At 41.2% G+C, this 17,475-nt stretch overlaps 1 protein-coding gene across 1 annotated transcript; it reads left to right on the top strand.

Annotated features, from left to right (window-relative positions):
• The first annotated feature begins 120 nt into the window (after window positions 1-120).
• Window positions 121-13,972, top strand: zgc:123010 (RRM_SF domain-containing protein). The gene is made up of 16 exons (XM_012880560.3): window positions 121-361; window positions 4,783-4,862; window positions 4,954-5,034; window positions 5,108-5,164; window positions 5,256-5,462; window positions 6,225-6,338; window positions 6,535-6,580; window positions 6,778-6,868; window positions 9,105-9,246; window positions 9,355-9,459; window positions 9,579-9,666; window positions 9,789-9,822; window positions 10,082-10,159; window positions 10,294-10,396; window positions 10,499-10,620; window positions 11,863-13,972. The coding sequence occupies exons 1-16, from the start codon at window positions 304-306 to the stop codon at window positions 11,996-11,998; spliced, it is 1,542 nt and encodes a 513-aa protein (XP_012736014.2). The 5' UTR covers window positions 121-303; the 3' UTR covers window positions 11,999-13,972.
• Window positions 13,973-17,475: the final 3,503 nt, after the last annotated feature.

The raw sequence follows: 17,475 nt of genomic DNA on the forward strand, positions 1-17,475 counted from the left end.
ATTATGCAGGACTGGTATATCTGCTGACTTATTTCTTGGTGAATAGCTTCATCCCCTTCTCGCTCTCAGGCCGGCAGGTGTTTGTGTCCTGCGCCTTTAAGACGCTGGCTCAGGGTGGAGGACCCAGCAGCGTCGGCCGTTTGACGCTCAGGAAGTGGATTGAACCACCGAAGATCCCCCGCAGCAGATAGCGATAGTCCCGATGTGTGAAAAGAGTATCCAGGCCGACTGAAACCGCAGTTTAAAAAAAGAAAAAAAAAATCCATTCGGGGGTTTGTTTTATTTTTGAGAGGATAATGCTGGATGGTTGCGCTCATGAAATTCACCAGAGACATATGCCGGCTGTTGGGACTCGGGAGCGGTAAGAAAACGTCCCTCTCTTTGGGAAACTTTCATTAAACTGGCCACAACTTTTCACAGCGACAGCGGTAATGGCTTTAACAAAAGTCGGGAGCTAGGCTGACGTGCGGAGAGGTTGCCTTTGTACTTGTTGCTGCTCTGCGTCTCCCTTGTTTTCGTCGAAAGGGCAATGGAGTTGGCGTGAGCACCGAAAAGTTCCCGTGTTGCCAGTTCCACCCTTTCCCCACTACTTGTTACTTCGCCTCTGGTCGGTCGAGAATGTATTACTTTCGCCTAAAAAACGCTTCAAACCGAGGGTTTTCTTCCCGAGGCAGGGTGCCGTCATGGTAAATGTGCCTAAAGGGGGATAAATGTTAGCTTTAAAGGCCAAAACAAACAGACTCCGCTCCTTGTTCGCCTTGGTATGAAAACAATGCCTCAAGATAGGTGGCAAAATCACGCCTGTATTTATATAAGCCAGAGTGTCTATTGTCTCTCTGAAGTTAGCAAAAAAGAAAAAAAGAAGAAGCTATTTTTCGTTTTCTTTTTCTTTTTAAACTGCGAAATCACTTTTTAGTACGACAGGATCTCGTATGTTAGAGAGAGAGAGAGAGATTAGAGGCAGCCGAGCATCCAGAAATGACTCTTTGGGCTCTCCTGGCCTCAGCACACAGATGTTATTGATTATGTGATCAGATTTCAGGCTTTTCTGTACATCTGCAAACTGCTCAACTTCTTTATTTGAGACAGAAGGTCTTGAAGGTTTTCCCTTTTTTTTTGTTTTGTTCTTAAAGGGCTCCACCACCCCCACCACACAGTCCTGTCTTCCAGGTGCACTTTGTTATAGCAACATGCACATGTATAAGGCATATTGACATTTTTGTCAAAAGACAAACACGGAACGGGGCTTATTTCCTCCCTCCCCACTTTTTTTCTTTCTTTCTTTTTTTTTTTTTTTTTTGGTCCAGCCCACCAGTTCCTGATGATGCACTGTTATTTTGCATTCCTGTGGAAAGAGCTCACCTTTCAACTGCACTCTGATTTGGGACGTTTCCCTGAACAGAAGAGACAGAGGCTCTTTTGTTGCCTTTGTCCACCAATCTTGTATCCCTAAAGTGTTCGGAGAGCATTCCACCTTTGGTAATCCTCGAACGGAAAGTCCGATTTGGCGACATTTGAGACTTTAGTCATAGGAGAAGTGGGGCAGACGTGAACAGCTGACTTTTATTTCCTCCTGCTCACGACACTATGTTTGTTTCAGATGCATTCCAGGGCTGGATTCCTTACTTAAGCACATGAACATTTTTGGAGAAAAGACAAGGGAAGAAAAAAAAAAAAAAAAAAAAGTCTGGATTCCTTCAGCAAGCTTTATGGTGACTCCTTTATTACCTTCTGCATTGGTGACCAGAGCTGTTACGCCCAGGGGAATACACACAAACACTGAGAGAATGAGGAAGCCCAGAGGCCCTGTCTTTTTTTTTTTTTTTTTTTTTTTCCTCTTCCTCCAGCAGAAATTGCATATGCAGTATGGATGAATTTGAAAGGCAAAACTGTCCATCACTGCTTCACGAGTCACAACATGAGTCAGAGACCAGGTATGGATTTGTCATTCTCCGCAATACTTTGCTGAGCCAATGGAAATCTGACACTGCACCGTTTCCTTCAAGCCCATTCGTTTCTGCTCCGTCTTTGTCGTGTGATTCATCTCCAGCCTTAGATAAACTGATTCCGTTTGCTCCAAGTCCTAACAATAAACAGCATGTTAAAACGCTGCGCCCCCTTCTGCAGGTCGCCTTCAGCCAGGTTTCCGAGAAACGGCGTTCCACGGAGCGACTCTCTGCGGTGTGCGATGGCCAAACTGTTCCTCTTGCTTAAGACCAAAGAGAGACGGCATGAATCAATGTCGCTGAGCGGTTCTCTGCTCCGTATTGTTAAGCATTCCTGGTGCTCACAAAGCTTGAGGAATAATTTGTCTCCACCCACGGGTCGTTTTTAAATGTTTCTTGCTTTGTTGATAAAAGCCTAAAGTGGCTAAGCCTGAATGTGACTGAGGAACATGCTCACTTCTCCAGCCGTTTAACACAAGATCCATCTGGGGACTCATGGAGATCGCCAAGCGCTGAGTTACGATAATAAAAGTGATTAAAGTTTGGAATGGCCTGATTTTCTTGAGCTGTATTTTGTTAATACGTTGTAAAAAGTGCAACACTGACCTTTTTAAGTGAGGTGGAAACAACCGGCTGTTTTCATTTTCCACTGTACAGGGATGTTTTCAGTCAGTGCAGGTTGTTGGTCCCTGTGGGCTAAGCGTGGATTTAGGTGAGATTCAGTATGACAGCCAGGAGTAAAAATAGCACGGGATCATAGTATTTACACAGTAAATAGTATAAAACGAACTGTGACATCATCTCTTGTTGTTATTCCCACTGCCGCTAAAACCAATATAACTGATTATTCCAAGTATAATGTTATCCGTTACATTTAGTTACTTGCTTTATTGCCATGACACTGAATAAAAACCTACTGAACCTTGTAAGTGCTTTTTGTAAAACTGCAAATCTAATAATTATAATTTAGCTTGTTTTTCTGAGGACGGTGCACATAAAGCAATAGTTAAAAAAAAAAAAAAGAAGTAGTTAGCCAGAAGTCTATTTTTATTTTACCACTGTACATGTGTAGCAGAAGAGCCTGAAGATTAAACAATAGTTTAATCCTTACGCCTCAAGATGACAAGAATATCACATTTAAAATCATTCACATGAAACACTGTAATTAGCAAAGAAAAATCCCACAGAAGAATTACATAAACTCATGATAGCAACAGGTTGCTATCATGTTAAATGTGCAATGGGTTAGTGTTGACAAGCTTCTCTAACAGCGATGCCTTCACAACAATCAACCTTGTCACGCTGTTTTTTTAAATAAATGATGCTATTACTGCTACTGCATATTATTACTATTATTATTATTTTGTTGTTGTTATTATTATTATTATTATTATTATTATTATTATTATTATTATCTCACATGTGAATTTCTCCAATGTGAGATCAATGAAGCCTATCTTATCTTATGACCTGGGGACTACCCACATCCTCAGGAGAGAACAATCTATTCACTGCAAAAACAGATCTAAAAATAAGTGAAATGTTCTTGAAATTTGTGTTTTTGTCCTAGATTTGAGCCGCTAAATAATATCTGCCAATGGAATGAGTATTTTGACCCCTAAAATAAGGTAATTAGATATCCTGCACTTTAAATAAGATGATGGAGATGAGTTGTTCCTATTTTAAGTGCAAAAATCTTCCATTGGCAGATCATCTTATTTACCTGCTCAAATCAAGGTCAAATGCAGTCATTTTAAGAAAATATTATTTATTTTTGTTTACGTTTTTGCAGAGTTGGAGTTTGATAAAGAAGTCACTGGACTGTCTTTCAAAATTGTCAATATTTAAGCCTTCAGGCTCAGGTAAAAAAACATGAAAGGGGGAAAAAAATGACTTTAGTCTGGAAGCATCCATTGAGATATCTCATCTCATCTTCAAAGACGTTTTTGGTCAATGGTTGCTTTCAAGTCGAGGAATGATTAGGGAAGTTGGGGCTTTCTGCTTAGGTCACAGACGTGGCTGTTACAGCTTGCCAACGTTGTCCTAAAGCTGGGTTCATTTGACAAAAGGGATGTGCGGCACAGTTTCTGTGCCATGGCGGTCTGCGTTTTTCAAAACCAGAAATATGTTTCAACAGTCTTGTGTTGTGATACAGAAGTGTAGTAACCTTGATATGAGGCAACTGTCTCTCTCCCCCGTTCAGGACTCACAAGCTTCTGCGTTACACTGACGCACAGTCTGCTGAGTGTATACAGCTTCCGTGTATATATCCTTTTTACTCCTTATTTTACTGTATTCTTATTTTTTGTCTGCCCCATCAACACCAAATCAAATTCCTTGTAAGTGCAAACCTACTTGGCGATTAAACTTGATTCTGATTCTGAACTCACCAGCAGCAGATGTGAACGGGCTACTTCTACTTTTCTATGTGCTACACAGCTGACATCATGTTAAAAGGACAGTAAACCTTAAGAGCCTTTCACAAACTTTAGCATACCTTGATAACATGTAGCCAGGCCATACCTGTGGTGGAACAGGAAGTGATTATACTGCAAACATGAGTGGTGTGGGTTGCTTTTTATTTATTTATTTTCCCAAAAGAAGCAACTGCGATTAAAAAAAAAAATGAAAGAAATGTATGTCGAAGCACTTAAAACCTTTTTATTTTACCAGGAATAATCCCATTGAGATTCAAAGAGACCAAAAAAAAAAACCTGCAAAATAGTTCCACATAAAAACAGAGATTAGAGGTCAAAAGTTAGATAACAAACACGATTTAAACAATTTCCGTTTGACATCAAGGTCCAATGAGCCGTGTTCTCTGCTTCCCCAAAAGGCCCTGCTGTGCTGCAGGAGGAGCCGATGGACTGTGTTGCTGCGACCTCTGACCCATGTCACGATGCCACTTTATCACAGGTACGGTGTCATCCTGACCCAAACGGCTTTGGCAGCAAAAGCAACGCTGTGATGTGCACAGCTGAGCGGCTCTCTCTGTGTGTCTGCCCAGAACGCGTTAAACGGAGATGCGGATCTGAGCGAGGGCGAAAAGGTCCGGCGGAAAGCGGAGCGACGGCGAGCCAAGAGGAAGGTAACGCGGTTAATGATTATTAATCTGCGGTTTGTTTTTGCCGCATATAACTGATGCCCCGGACATTTTCTAGCGTCGCCGGAAACGCAAGAAGCAAGAGCAGGTCAAGCAAAGCGACAACGCTGAACAGGTAGCCCTACTTTATCCCTTCATAAAGATGTTCTCCATCTTCCTGTTGCTTTTGGAAGGTGATTGTATGTGTGGTCCCCCGCATATGTTAGGACGACGAAGAGGACGCCGGTGCCGAGTCTGAGCTGGACGAGAGCGAGTCGGAAGCAGACGCGGCCGAAGAGGAAAAACAGAGAGAAACAACAGAGGAGATCGAGGAAAGAGAATCTGCTGCTTCTGACGACCTGGTTGCCCCTCCTGTCATGACGCCTGCAGGACTCAAAGGACAGCAGAAGACAAAAGCCAAGTCCGCCGAAGAGGTACCGAGCATGTCTAAGTGTATCACACATCCTCTAATGCTGTTAGCATTGTCGTGAATCCACAAGACTTGGATTATGAATCGTTAAGTAGTTATTTTTTTTTTTTTTTTTTTTTTAAGCAAGAAGGCATGTGGTGGCTCATGATCTAACGGCAGTGATTTGGGCTTTTTAGGCGCGTAACCTAATACTATCCACCTAATAAGGGTCCATCACTGTTAATACAGGCCGAACCGTAGGGTGTACCCCCACATACTATACATCAAAATGTTCGTCTCGACGCCGTGAAGCGGGCTTTTTGTACTTGACGCCATTTCCAGTTACCCTGGTGACAAAATTTACCAAAAACCACTTCTTCAACCACATAGTTGACCTCTCCATAATTCAGAGCTGTGCATGGCATTGGTCTTTGGTACAGTGGGTTAGGTGTTTGGCTGCCAATCAAGAGATTGCAGGATCGAAATGAAGCCTTTAACATTTTTATTCACATATTTCATTTTTTCTTGCTACATTGAAGTATTTAATCGTGTTTTAATAACACCAGTTTTCCATGCTGCTTCGATGCAGACCTTCTCCTGCCGGCTGGTTTTGAGGAAGACAAATCCTTTTCACTCAGATTTGATTTAAAATCCCCGAGCGATAAAAGCCTACAACCAAGGAACTCGAAAGCTTTGCCTTTGACGGTTACGCATACCACCAGGCGGGCGCCTTCTTCAATTTCTTCAGAAATTGAACGTTTCTAGTTGTTTTGTTTTTGTTTTACAGGAGCCAGAGTGGGATGTGAGCAGTGCCTTCTTTGCTAATGCTGCTAGCCATATCAAACCCAAAGGATCAAGTCGCAAGTCCAAAGAAAACAAGGAAAACGAGGCCAGAAAAGAGGTGAATGAAGTAATCAGTGGCTCAGCAGCACAACAACAACGATCTGTTTACTTCCCCCCGATGCTTTATTGTGTTCCTCTGACCGGTCCAAAGTTTGTTGGGGTGGAGGGTTTGACGGGACCACGACCGCCTTTTAACGCGCCGCTGTGTCTGTCGTCATGCACGTAACATGATGAAAGTGTTATTCTGTTTTCAGACAAACGGAACTGACAACATGACTAAGAAAAGCGCATCACTGACAGGTAGAGAATGATTTCCTTTCTTTTGGCAAAACCATTTTGCTAGATTATTTATTTTTAATTTAAATGTTAACAAAAGCTTTAAGCAGATTATTGATTCCACATTCCTTTCTCCGAACATGTCCTCTGTGTTACAGTGGTCGAGCCTTCAGGCTCTGTGTCTTAACTGGACGTTATTTACGGTTGTTTGTGTCCTGCAGAAAAAGGTATTAAGCTGGTGCAGGAGGGGCAGTATGCACAAGCAGTCTGTATGTTTACGGAAGCCATAAAGTATGATCCAAAGGACTACAGGTACATTCCTCTGCCGCCGTGAGAAGTGACTGTGTCTTGTAAAATATTCTTACTCAAACATTTTCAGCTTTTGTCATGTCACAACCACAGACTTTTTTTTATTTTCTTTCAAAATGAGAGGCTAAGTGTGATGTGTATTTGCATGAATCTCCCCTGTCTATATCCACCTTTTGTTGCCGTTAAATCTGCACTTGTTATGGGACGTGTCTCTACCAGCTTTCAGCACCTAGAAAGCGATTTTTTTTTTTTTTTTTTTTTTTTTTTTGTCCATTTCTCTCTGCAAAGTTGCTCAGACTCAGTCTAGATGCTGATTGTGGACAGCAATTTAAGTCTTGCCACAGGTTCCTTTAGTCTGGGTTTGGATTTTAACTGGGCCTTTCACACACATTGATCTAAACAATTTAAGTGTAGCTTTGTCTTTATGTTTAATACTGTTGTCTTAAAAATAAGGTTTCTGGTTGTATTTGTGTCCTGTATTTAGTTCAATCCTGTATCTTGAGTCACTCCTTATCACGCTTTAATCATTGGTCAAATTTACCATCGCCGTTCTAAACTGCGGTGTTACTGGTGAGCCATAACTACACACGAAGACCTTTCGAATAAATAAAAAAGGCCCATAAGTCAACTTAAATCTTAAATTAAAGTGGGCTCAACATTTTATCAGGGTTTATGTCTACCATCACACTCCTTCCAGCGGTGATCTCTGAGGTGGTGTGTATATCCACAGATTGACACATAAATTGTGACAAGGTGTGAGGCAATCACACTGATTGCTGTAAACATGTGAATGTCGTGGTGACACTTATGCGTAAGGCTGCATGGTGGACGTGGCACTGCAGGACTACGTTACAAAGGAGAATTAGGAGGGGCCATTGTTTTCGGGGGTCAAAGATTTCCTGACCCAGGATGATGACTGAGTCAGAGTCCCTACAGCATTCTGCCCCCGCCTCCAGATGCTGACTCCTAACCCCAGACCACAGAGGTCTTCATACCGCTCCAACCCATGCTCTCTTAACTGTGGAGCATGCCACCGGCTTCTTAAAATGTTAGTTCACTTCAGATTGACAATCCGGACTTTCAACATGGAGCACGGCTCCGCGATGTCCTCCAACCTTTAAGACGGCAATAAGATTCACTTTTAAACAAGTTCTCATGTGAACCGCATGTGTTTTTACCTCTGATTTACACACCTTGCTGTAAATATTTTGCTTTTTTTGCTTTTTCTCCATGACTGCCATAGTTAACCATGAAACAACAGTGATCAGCTGGCTCATTTATCTTATCTTATCTTATTTAAACTCAGTGCCATCTGTTAGGGGTTTTGCACTGACTATGGTTGAATCTGAGTGTTTAGAAGGCAGAACACGTTCAGGTGAAGCTGTAATTTATATAGGATGCTGGTGAGCGTGCGCATAAACCAGAATTTATTTATTTTCCCCCCATAAACCATTTTCGGCTTTTGAACATAGAAAACACTTTATGGACTTTACTCAATATGGCCCCAGATCTGTGGAGTGTCCAACAGATAGTTTTGTTGATGGCGTTCCCCTGACCCGTGGATCTCTGCACCACCTCCAGAATTAACGGGCCTCTTAGCGTTTCTAATTTAATGCTTTCCTTGGCCAGCATGTCGCTTTAGGTGGATGGATATCAATTTCCATTTCGCAGCGATGGATTGAACAGTTTTTCTGTCAGATGTTCAAAACCTGCGATATTGTTTTATGAGCTAACTCTGCTTTAAACTTCTCCACAACTTTACATATGACCCGTCTGCTGTGTTCCTTGGTCTCCATGATGCTCTTTGTCCACTAATGTTCTCTAACAAACCTCACTGGCCTTCACAGAACAGCCGCTTTTACGCTGAGATGAAATTACACACAAATATATGCTATTTTCTAATTAGGTGACTTCTGAAGGCAACTGGTTGCTCAGCTTCATGGTATTGAATTAAAGCGGGCTGGACACAAATGATGCCATACTTCAGATGGTTATATGTTGAAAACCGTGTATCCTTTGTATTCCCCTTTTTATATTTATGCAGCACTTTGTGTTTTTTCTATAGCATACCGTCCCAGTATAATACACAGAAGTTTGTGATTGTGATGTGACAAAATGTGGAAGGTTTCTAAGGGCTATGAATACTTTTGCAAAGCAGAAGCCATGCACTAAGGTGTGTTTTTGTACAGTTCAAATAATTTATTTAAAAAAAATTTTTTTTTGAATCCCAATCCTGCAGGTTCTTTGGAAACCGCTCCTATTGCTATTACTGTCTGGAGCAGTATCCTCAGGCGCTGGGAGATGCAGAACGCTCCATCGAGCTGGCTCCAGAGTGGGCCAAAGGATACTTTCGCAAAGGCAGAGCACTCATTGGTATGAAGGTGAGCACAGAGAACTGTAATTATGAATATGCATAGAAGGATCTCTGCTGAACGTCCAAATCTGTGAGCCTGTGTGGTTCGTTTTGCTAAATCCTTGTGTGCTTGTAGCATTACAGTGAGGCAGAGAAGGCTATGGAGCAGGTGTTAAAACTGGACAAAGACTGCGAGGAGGCAGTCAATGACCTCTTCAGCTGCAAAGTCCTCCAGCTAATGGTACATAAAACCAGTTTAGTTTTTTTTTTTTTTTTTTGTCCCATTAGTTTCCCTGCTAGATGTCACATTCGGAGTCGTTTCCTCACTCACTGTGGCTTATTTTCATGTTGTTTTCGTAGGAGTTTGGATTTGAAGAGATGCAAAGTGTTCTACTGCTGGAGAGATTTTCATCTGTGCAGGCTGTCCTGTCGTCAGATGCAGCTAGAGGTAAAAAAATAAATCAGCGTTTTCTGTAGTTGAGGTGTTTCGATGTATAGAATCCCACAGGCCTTCCTGTATGGCTTGCAGCTAAATTTCAATGTATTTCCGCAATGTTTTTGTTTCTGCAGCGGGAGGCCCTGATACATCAGTTGTGCAACCAGGGTAGGTGACCTTTGTTCAGGCATACTAAGGTGTCACAAGAGTGTAAATATGATTTTTGAGCCATTATTTTATTTTCAATTAGTTTATTATATGTAATCTCTTTTTTTTTTTTTTTTTTTTTTTTTTTTTTTTTTTTTTTTTTTTTTTTAAACCAGGTCAGGTGATTAAGAACTACTTATTCATATTACTGACCTGGGATTGCATTGTATATCCAGTTCCGGTATTATATTTAGCCAAAATATTTTTCCTTTTCTTTTAGAAGCCCTTGCTCATCTCTCTGGGTGGGAAATGTGACGACGGAGATAACGGAGAAGCATTTATGGGACCTTTTTAAAATGTATGGCTTTAGAGTGGTGCAGTATTAAAAGCTTCCTCATGTATAGCTTTAATTCCGGCCGCATAAGCAAATGCCTCTTGTATAGAAAAAGTATAAAATCTGATGTCTGAATGTTGCTTTGCTTTCCATTGCAGGTATGGTGACATAGAAAGCATCCGTGTGCTGCATGAGAGATTCTGTGCCTTTGTGAATTTTAGGAATGCAAACATGGCAGCCCAAGCCATGGAAAAACTAAACGTCAGTGCTTGTCTGTTTACTTTACCACATTTAAGGCCTCTATTAATCCTGCTTTTTCAAAGATTAAGGTGTCATATGAAAGTATATATTTTGTTTTTGCAGGGTTATTGCATTGAAAACACGCGTTTAGTTGTAAGGTATCCTGACCGCCGCACTCAGAGGGTCCTTCCCATTCCTCTTAGGACTTTTCTCCCCGTCACGCAGCAGGCAGGGGCAGGAACTGGGTAAGAGACATGTTTGAAACTTTCGTTTTTTTAGTCTGGGTGCGATACAATGCCTTGGCAAAGTTTTCATATCCCTTTTTAAATGTTCTGCATTTAACACCACAACCAAAAGCTTCTTTTTCCTTTGGCTTTTATACGTGATTAACCTACAGAAAGTAGTGTATAATCAAATGATGATAGATGACTTTCATTTTTTTTTTTTTTGCAAAAAATAATATGAAAAATGGGATGTGCATTTTGTATTCGCCCCTTTTTTACTTTGATTTCCCCTAAAAGCAATTAGCTGCGATCAGCTGCAGTAATAACCTGTGTGGAGGCCTCTGAGGTTTGTTAAACAGCATCAGTGAACAAACGGCCTTCATAAAGACCAAGGAACACACTAGCCTGCTTCTGGATAACATTTGGAGATGTTTGTTAGAGCTTTTATGCTTTTGTTAAACCTCATTCCAAGCTTTGAGCATTACACAGAGCACTGTTTAAATCAATCTACCCAAAAATCGAGAGCATGAGCTGGATGGACCTTGCCAACCATCTGAAGTGACGTACTGGTCGGGGAGAGGATTAATCGGGGTGCAAATACCACGGGACAAGAGTGGAAAAGCAGTGGCAGCATCATGCATCAGGCTGGTCAGAGTCCATGGGGAGAGGGATGACACTTTAAACGGGGAAATCACTGGGAGAAAAGCTGTTGGAGGCTGCAAAAGACTGGAGACTGGGACGGTGTTTAACCTTCCAGTAGAACAATGACCCAAAACATGAAGCCACAGCTGGAAAAACATGGTAATTCATCAGGATCCAGACCTGAATCCATTTGAGAATCTTTAGCAAGGCTTGGAAACTGCTGCTCCAGATACTGTCTATCCAATCTGACAGAGCTTGAGCTATTTTATAAAGAATGAAGGGCCTTTAGATGGTCTATAGAGTATTGACATTGGGGGCTGAGTACATATGCACATCATACTGATTAGTCTTCTATGTGTAAACAAAGTTGAAAACCATTTATTATTTCTACTTCCACTCCAAAATTGTACGTTTTTTCATGTTGGTATATCAAATAAAATCCCAAAATACATAGAACTTTGGCTGTAATATGAAAAAATGTCCAAACAGAAGAAGCCATTGTCCACCTTGTCCTTATGTCCTCCACTAAGTCAACCGAGTGTTTTTCATCAGTTTACTCAGCAGTTGACGCGTCTTCTTGCTCTCTTTTCCTCTGCGTTTTTTTCATCTCTCACTCCTCAGTCCTCGGAGACGTGGTCCAGTTAACGGAGACGAGTGTTACTTCTGGAGAACCACCGGCTGCCATTTCGGGGACAAATGTCGCTACAAGCACTTCCCTGACCAGAAAGGCAAGGACAGGAAACCCTGGCAGCCTTGAACGGCGGCGGTCAGTGCTCCGCCTCGGCGGCGCTCGGGGGAACCGGTGTTGCTCCGAAATCCGCCCGCGAAGCTCGAACTCAACCGCATCGGGATCTCTGGACTGAAAATATTTTGGTAACTAAATAAATAAATCAGAAGCAGATAGAGGAGTAGGGGATAGTTGCACCTTAGCCCTACAAGACTTAGAGCATGAAATTGGTTCTGTTACCCAAAGATCCAAATGAATGCCGTTTCTCAGAAGTGCAAAGTTAACCAGGGAGGAAGAAAATACCATCACACTGGCAGCCCTGCGTTTCTCCCTGAAAGCAACACTAAAGTCGAGATGAGTTGATGGAAGTGAAATTCACTCGGCCTACCGTTGATGTTGTTGAAAACCATGACTCTGTCTTGGTTATGAAGCAGGAAGCGGGTTATGAAAGGCATCATTACGGATTCACCGGGGACTTTTTTTTTTAGAGAAAACCATTTAACCTCTGGGTTACAGTCTAGGTGTACTCATTTCCCACATTTGCCTTTGTTTCACACGGATGTGCTGGAAATATTTGGAGTTGAAGTTGTTTCTGTGCTATTATCAGCACCTGACCAAAGACATTTCACTACTTCCCCCGCGCAACAGAATATCGCAGCCTTAGTTAAGATCAGATCAGGGTAAGTAAATAACTGGATTAAGGGAAATCAAACAGCCGTACGGATAACAGGTGGATAATTCATGCAGGGGTTCTGTTCAGACTGAGCGTCCTCATAATGCCTGTAAGACATAAACTCACAATGCAATCCGGTGAAATGTTCTCGTTATTTAAAGGCTGGGATGCCTCATTTGTGGAGGCTGAGAAGTTTCGACTCCTGTATTTTGGCTGTTTGTTTTCTTTTTATGTTGGACTGGATTGCATGACATGAGGTATAATGTGCTTCAGTTCGGCAGGGTTAATAGCTTGATACAAAATGTTTTTGCCGTATCGAAATGATATTTAGGTTGGCGATCGGTCGATTATTCCTTAAGCGTTGTTTTGATATCTGTTTTAGATCTATGCAAAAAAACAAACAAAAAAAAAGTGTCAGGGAAACACGTTTGCCCACCTGTGGGAGGACTAGGCATAAAACAACAGTAATATGTCATTTCTGAACCTTTTTAAAAAGCAGTGTTCATGACCTTGGGGCCTCCACGTCAGTATTTGACTAAGCTGAAGAATCTGATGGCTTTGCATAGAGTCTCATACCAGACAGTGAATTACACAACCGCTGGCACGTGTTTTGTCACCCGCTTGACAACTACAGCTGAAGTTCACACTACATTCACAAGTAAACTATGCACTGCGTAGGAAGAGTATTTATTTTCCTATTTATACACACATATTATATATATATATATATATATAAACTTCCTTTTTTAACACAGAATACTTTACAAACTAAATCCAGGGTCTTATCCACCTCCCATCTAGACTTTGTCATAAACTGTCCAAACGCCCCCCAGTCGGTTTATTTCTGGCCCAGATGAACAGCGGTTCGTAGGGAGCCGTGTCACATGCTGAACTTCTGCTTTTCTTCTTTTGCTTTTTCGTTTTGTGGTCAGAGCTTGTGATAAAGGAATTGGAGAGCAAAATTTAAGATTGCGCTTGTTTTTTAACTTGTGCATATATGGTTTCCCATCTAATTGGCGGTGTTCAGTATTTTGAATGCTATTCTCGCAGTGCATTAAATTATTTACACCCACTAAAACATTTGATTTAGTATGTTATATTTTAACTTTAATTGTATAAACCTTTCCATCTGGACTTTTAATGTTTCCTGCTCTGTGTACTTTTATTGTACCTTTTTATTTAGAATAATTTTATTAATGTATTTCAAGCTATATATGTATGCGTTCAACCAGAGCACTGCGATTCTGTTAATCTACCAAAAACTTTGTATTTTTTTTCTGTAAGAAAATAAGAGTTTTATATTTAATAAACATTTTTGTCCCATCTCCTGAGTTCTTGCTCTCCCTCCATTTTTTCCCATGTCGTTTTTATGCCCTCCACAAGGTGGCAGGGTTGCACTGAAATGTCTAACTTGGCCAACCCTCCACATTCTTTAAACACACATTTTTCATTTTTAATTATGAGAAACTGAGCTGCTTTCTGTTGCTAACATGCTTGCTGGTGTGGGGACAGCATGGTAACCCTCTCATCACTTGGAAGACACACTTGTGTGGCCGACACGAAGCAATAAGGAGTTGCGCAAACCGCCCAGACCAAAGGGAGATGCAGGCAGCCCTGAGAATCTGGGAAAAGGCAACCAAAGGGGCCACAGATTACATTTTAAATAGAGGAACTGTGACCTGATGCCAGCTGATGTAAGTGTGAGAATGCCCAAAATTAAAAGGATAATGCCACATTTGGGTTACTCTGAATACGAACTGCTTAACATGTGAAAACCTTTACACATCAGGATTCTCCTTTTCTAGGCACATTCTGAAAGTCAAAAAACAAAAGTGCTACAAACATACAGTATGCATATGCCTAATTTATTTTTTATATGTTGTGGATTCTGCGTAAAATTTACAAAATGGTGTCACTTAGGAGTTCTTTGCACTCTGATATGTTTGTATTTACTGATCAGATGGTCCCTTCACATAATGCCACTGTAACACCAAACACACAAGTGAAGGCCATTACCCTGCCTGATTTAGCTGTAAAGATATGAGACATTTTTTTAAGCTCAAATACTGGTTTTGCATATTTAATACATCCGTTGACTGATTCTTAAAGGGGAAAAAACAAAACAATACATTGAGTCTAGGGTTTAGACTGTATTAAACAATCTCAGGAGGGAAACTCAGGGCTGCGTCTATCCCATCAACCATTTCACTTCTACCCACAATGCATTTACTGCAAAAATCCACCTAAAATTCACAATTTCATGTTAGAGTGGAACTTTTGATGAGTGAAGAGAGTCTATGACCTGTAATTTTTGCCTGACTAAAGAACAGAAAGCGGTATCCAGATTTAGATTGGAATAAACGTTCCCTTTGCCAGTCAAAAAAGGGGTAAAATAAAATAAAAAACAGGCTTTGAATAAAACGAGTAGAAAAGTCATAATTTCAGTAAAGACTGACTGCAGATGATTTTTTTTTTTTTTTCAAATGCCTTATAATTAAATCTTCCAAAGCACGATATTTCTTAAAACATGGCGGACACACATTTACAATGTGTTTGATACAGTTTGATTCATGCTTTTTTTTTTATGATCTTAGAATGTAAAAAAACGACCCTTTCTCTGCAGGTACATTTTTGGGACAGACAAAAAACAAAAACAAGATTTGATTACTACATGTGACAAACAAGACATCATAAGGTAATTCACACTGAGAAGTGAGGTTCTGTTGAATTCTAGGTGCAAAGTGGCGTCAGACTCCCAGATCCACACCAGGCCAAAGCAGCTCGTATCAGTGAAGGTTTAAACAAAGGAAATGGATTTATTTATTTTTTCTTGTTGGGATTAGGATCAGAAAGGTTTAGGGTCCACACTGGCTTGCAAAATGCATTTTTCCCTGTTACAACGACAAACTTCAATCTACTTTATTAGGATTCTACCTGATGCACAAAGTAGTCGATCATTTTAAAGTGGGAGGAAAATAAACATTGTTTTCAAAATAATTTAAAGTAAGATCTTAAAATGATGCTTTCCTTGTTCAACCTCCTTTTCTCAGAAACTCCAAAATACAACCCAGTAAAACTAGTTGCCTTCAGAAGGGACCCGTTATCAAATAGTGTCCACGTGTGTGAGATTTAGTCTCATTATAAATATGTTAGAGAACATTAGTAAACTTATTTTTAGTTGACAGCCAGGAACAAAGCAGACAAGTCGTGCGTAAATATGTTTAGGAGAAGTTTAAAACAGGGTTAGGTTAGAAAACAAATATCCTAACCTTTTAAAATTTCACAGAGCACTGTTCAATCCATCATCAGGAACTGGAAAGAAAATGGTAAAACCGCAAATCTACCAAGACACGGCCGCCCACCTTAACTGACAAAATATTATTACAGTAAAAGGAGGTGACGGCTTGATGCTTTAGGCTTGCATTTTTTAAGCAGAGCTAAATACGAGCCCTGGAAGACAACCTGTTGGATGCTGCAAACGATTTGAGGCTGCGGTGGAGCTTCACCTATGAGCAAGTCAACGAGTCTTATCAACAGTAGCTACAGGGGAAAACATTTAAATGTTAGAATGATCCAAACTTACGACTTACTGTAAATTCAGTGAAGAATCAGTGGTGAGTTATCTGATGTACAAAGATGTTCTCCACATAAGCAGTCGGATAAATGCGACCTGGTCGTATAGACACAGGTCGCATTTGAAAAGATCAGATACATATCGGTATTAGGACCACTTATCCAAGGCTACGTTCACACTGCAGACTGAAGTGACCCAATTCCGATTTCTTTGCCCATATGCGACCTGGATCTGATATTTTTATGACAGTCTGAACAACACAGATCGGATTTTTTCAAATGCGACCCAGGCGACTTGGATATAATTCAGATACATATCTGATCTTTTCAAATGCGACCTGTGTCTGTACGGCCGGGTCGCATTTATCCGACCTGAACGTCACCGATACTCGACAACCGTCACTATTCTGCGTCCTGCTATGCAGAAGCAAGAAGAAAAACGACACCCATGGTGAACAACAATGAGAAGAGCGGTCAATGGAGAGAAAGCTCCGGTTACAAAAGAGATTAAAGATTGCAAAATGTGCGCCGGCATTATAATCCATGTTTACTTCCGCAAACACTGAGGACGCTTGCTACGTCTAACGTCATCGCATCCTCAACTGCGCATGCGGGACACTTAAGTTGTATGAATTCAGTTCACACAGGAGTCACATATTTTTGGAAATGTGAACGACCACGCAAATAAAATCGGAATCGAGTATTAAGGCCTGCAGTGTGAACGTAGCCCAAGTGGCCTGGGTCGCATTTTAAAAAATCCGATCTGTGTTGTTCAGACTGTCATGAGAAGATCAGATACTAGTCGCATATGGGCCAAAAAATCAGAATTGGGTCACTTCAGGCTGCAGTGTGAACGTAGCCTTAGAGTTGTTGTTGTGGTGGGAGGCGGGGGGTGGCGGGATGCGTTGCATGAAGCGGCTCGAAAGAGGGTAGCAGCCTATTAACCAGGTACCGTAGTGTGTGTAGTGCTAATAACAGCTAGCGTTAACTTATGTTGACTGGGAGGTTTTCTCCCAGACGCTAAGTCTGGTGTGGAGAAGGTTATAAGCCAGGCAGCCCGGTACCCTGACATATGACACTTACCTGAACAGACATATTTTTGGTTCTCTGATGAAGGATTTAATCTAGAAGGGTGAATCCGGCCTTGTCTTCACAAGTAACTCCATGACTTCTCAGTCTACTGATCCAAAGTGGTCTGCTATCAAATTCCAAAACACGAAGGGAGACTGTTTGATTTGGCAACAGTGCAGTGTTGCCAGTG

This window comes from Fundulus heteroclitus, chromosome 22, assembly GCF_011125445.2.
Source record: "Fundulus heteroclitus isolate FHET01 chromosome 22, MU-UCD_Fhet_4.1, whole genome shotgun sequence".
Taxonomy (NCBI): Eukaryota; Metazoa; Chordata; class Actinopteri; order Cyprinodontiformes; family Fundulidae; genus Fundulus; species Fundulus heteroclitus.

Bases quoted from the DNA above. Each gene is read 5' to 3' on its own strand.
- zgc:123010 (XM_012880560.3), top strand. From the start codon at position 304: ATGGTTGCGCTCATGAAATTCACCAGAGACATATGCCGGCTGTTGGGA. The intron at 6,869-9,104 runs GTACATTCCTCT...CCAATCCTGCAG, and splicing joins TATGATCCAAAGGACTACAG to GTTCTTTGGAAACCGCTCCT. The intron at 9,460-9,578 runs GTACATAAAACC...TTGTTTTCGTAG, and splicing joins GCAAAGTCCTCCAGCTAATG to GAGTTTGGATTTGAAGAGAT.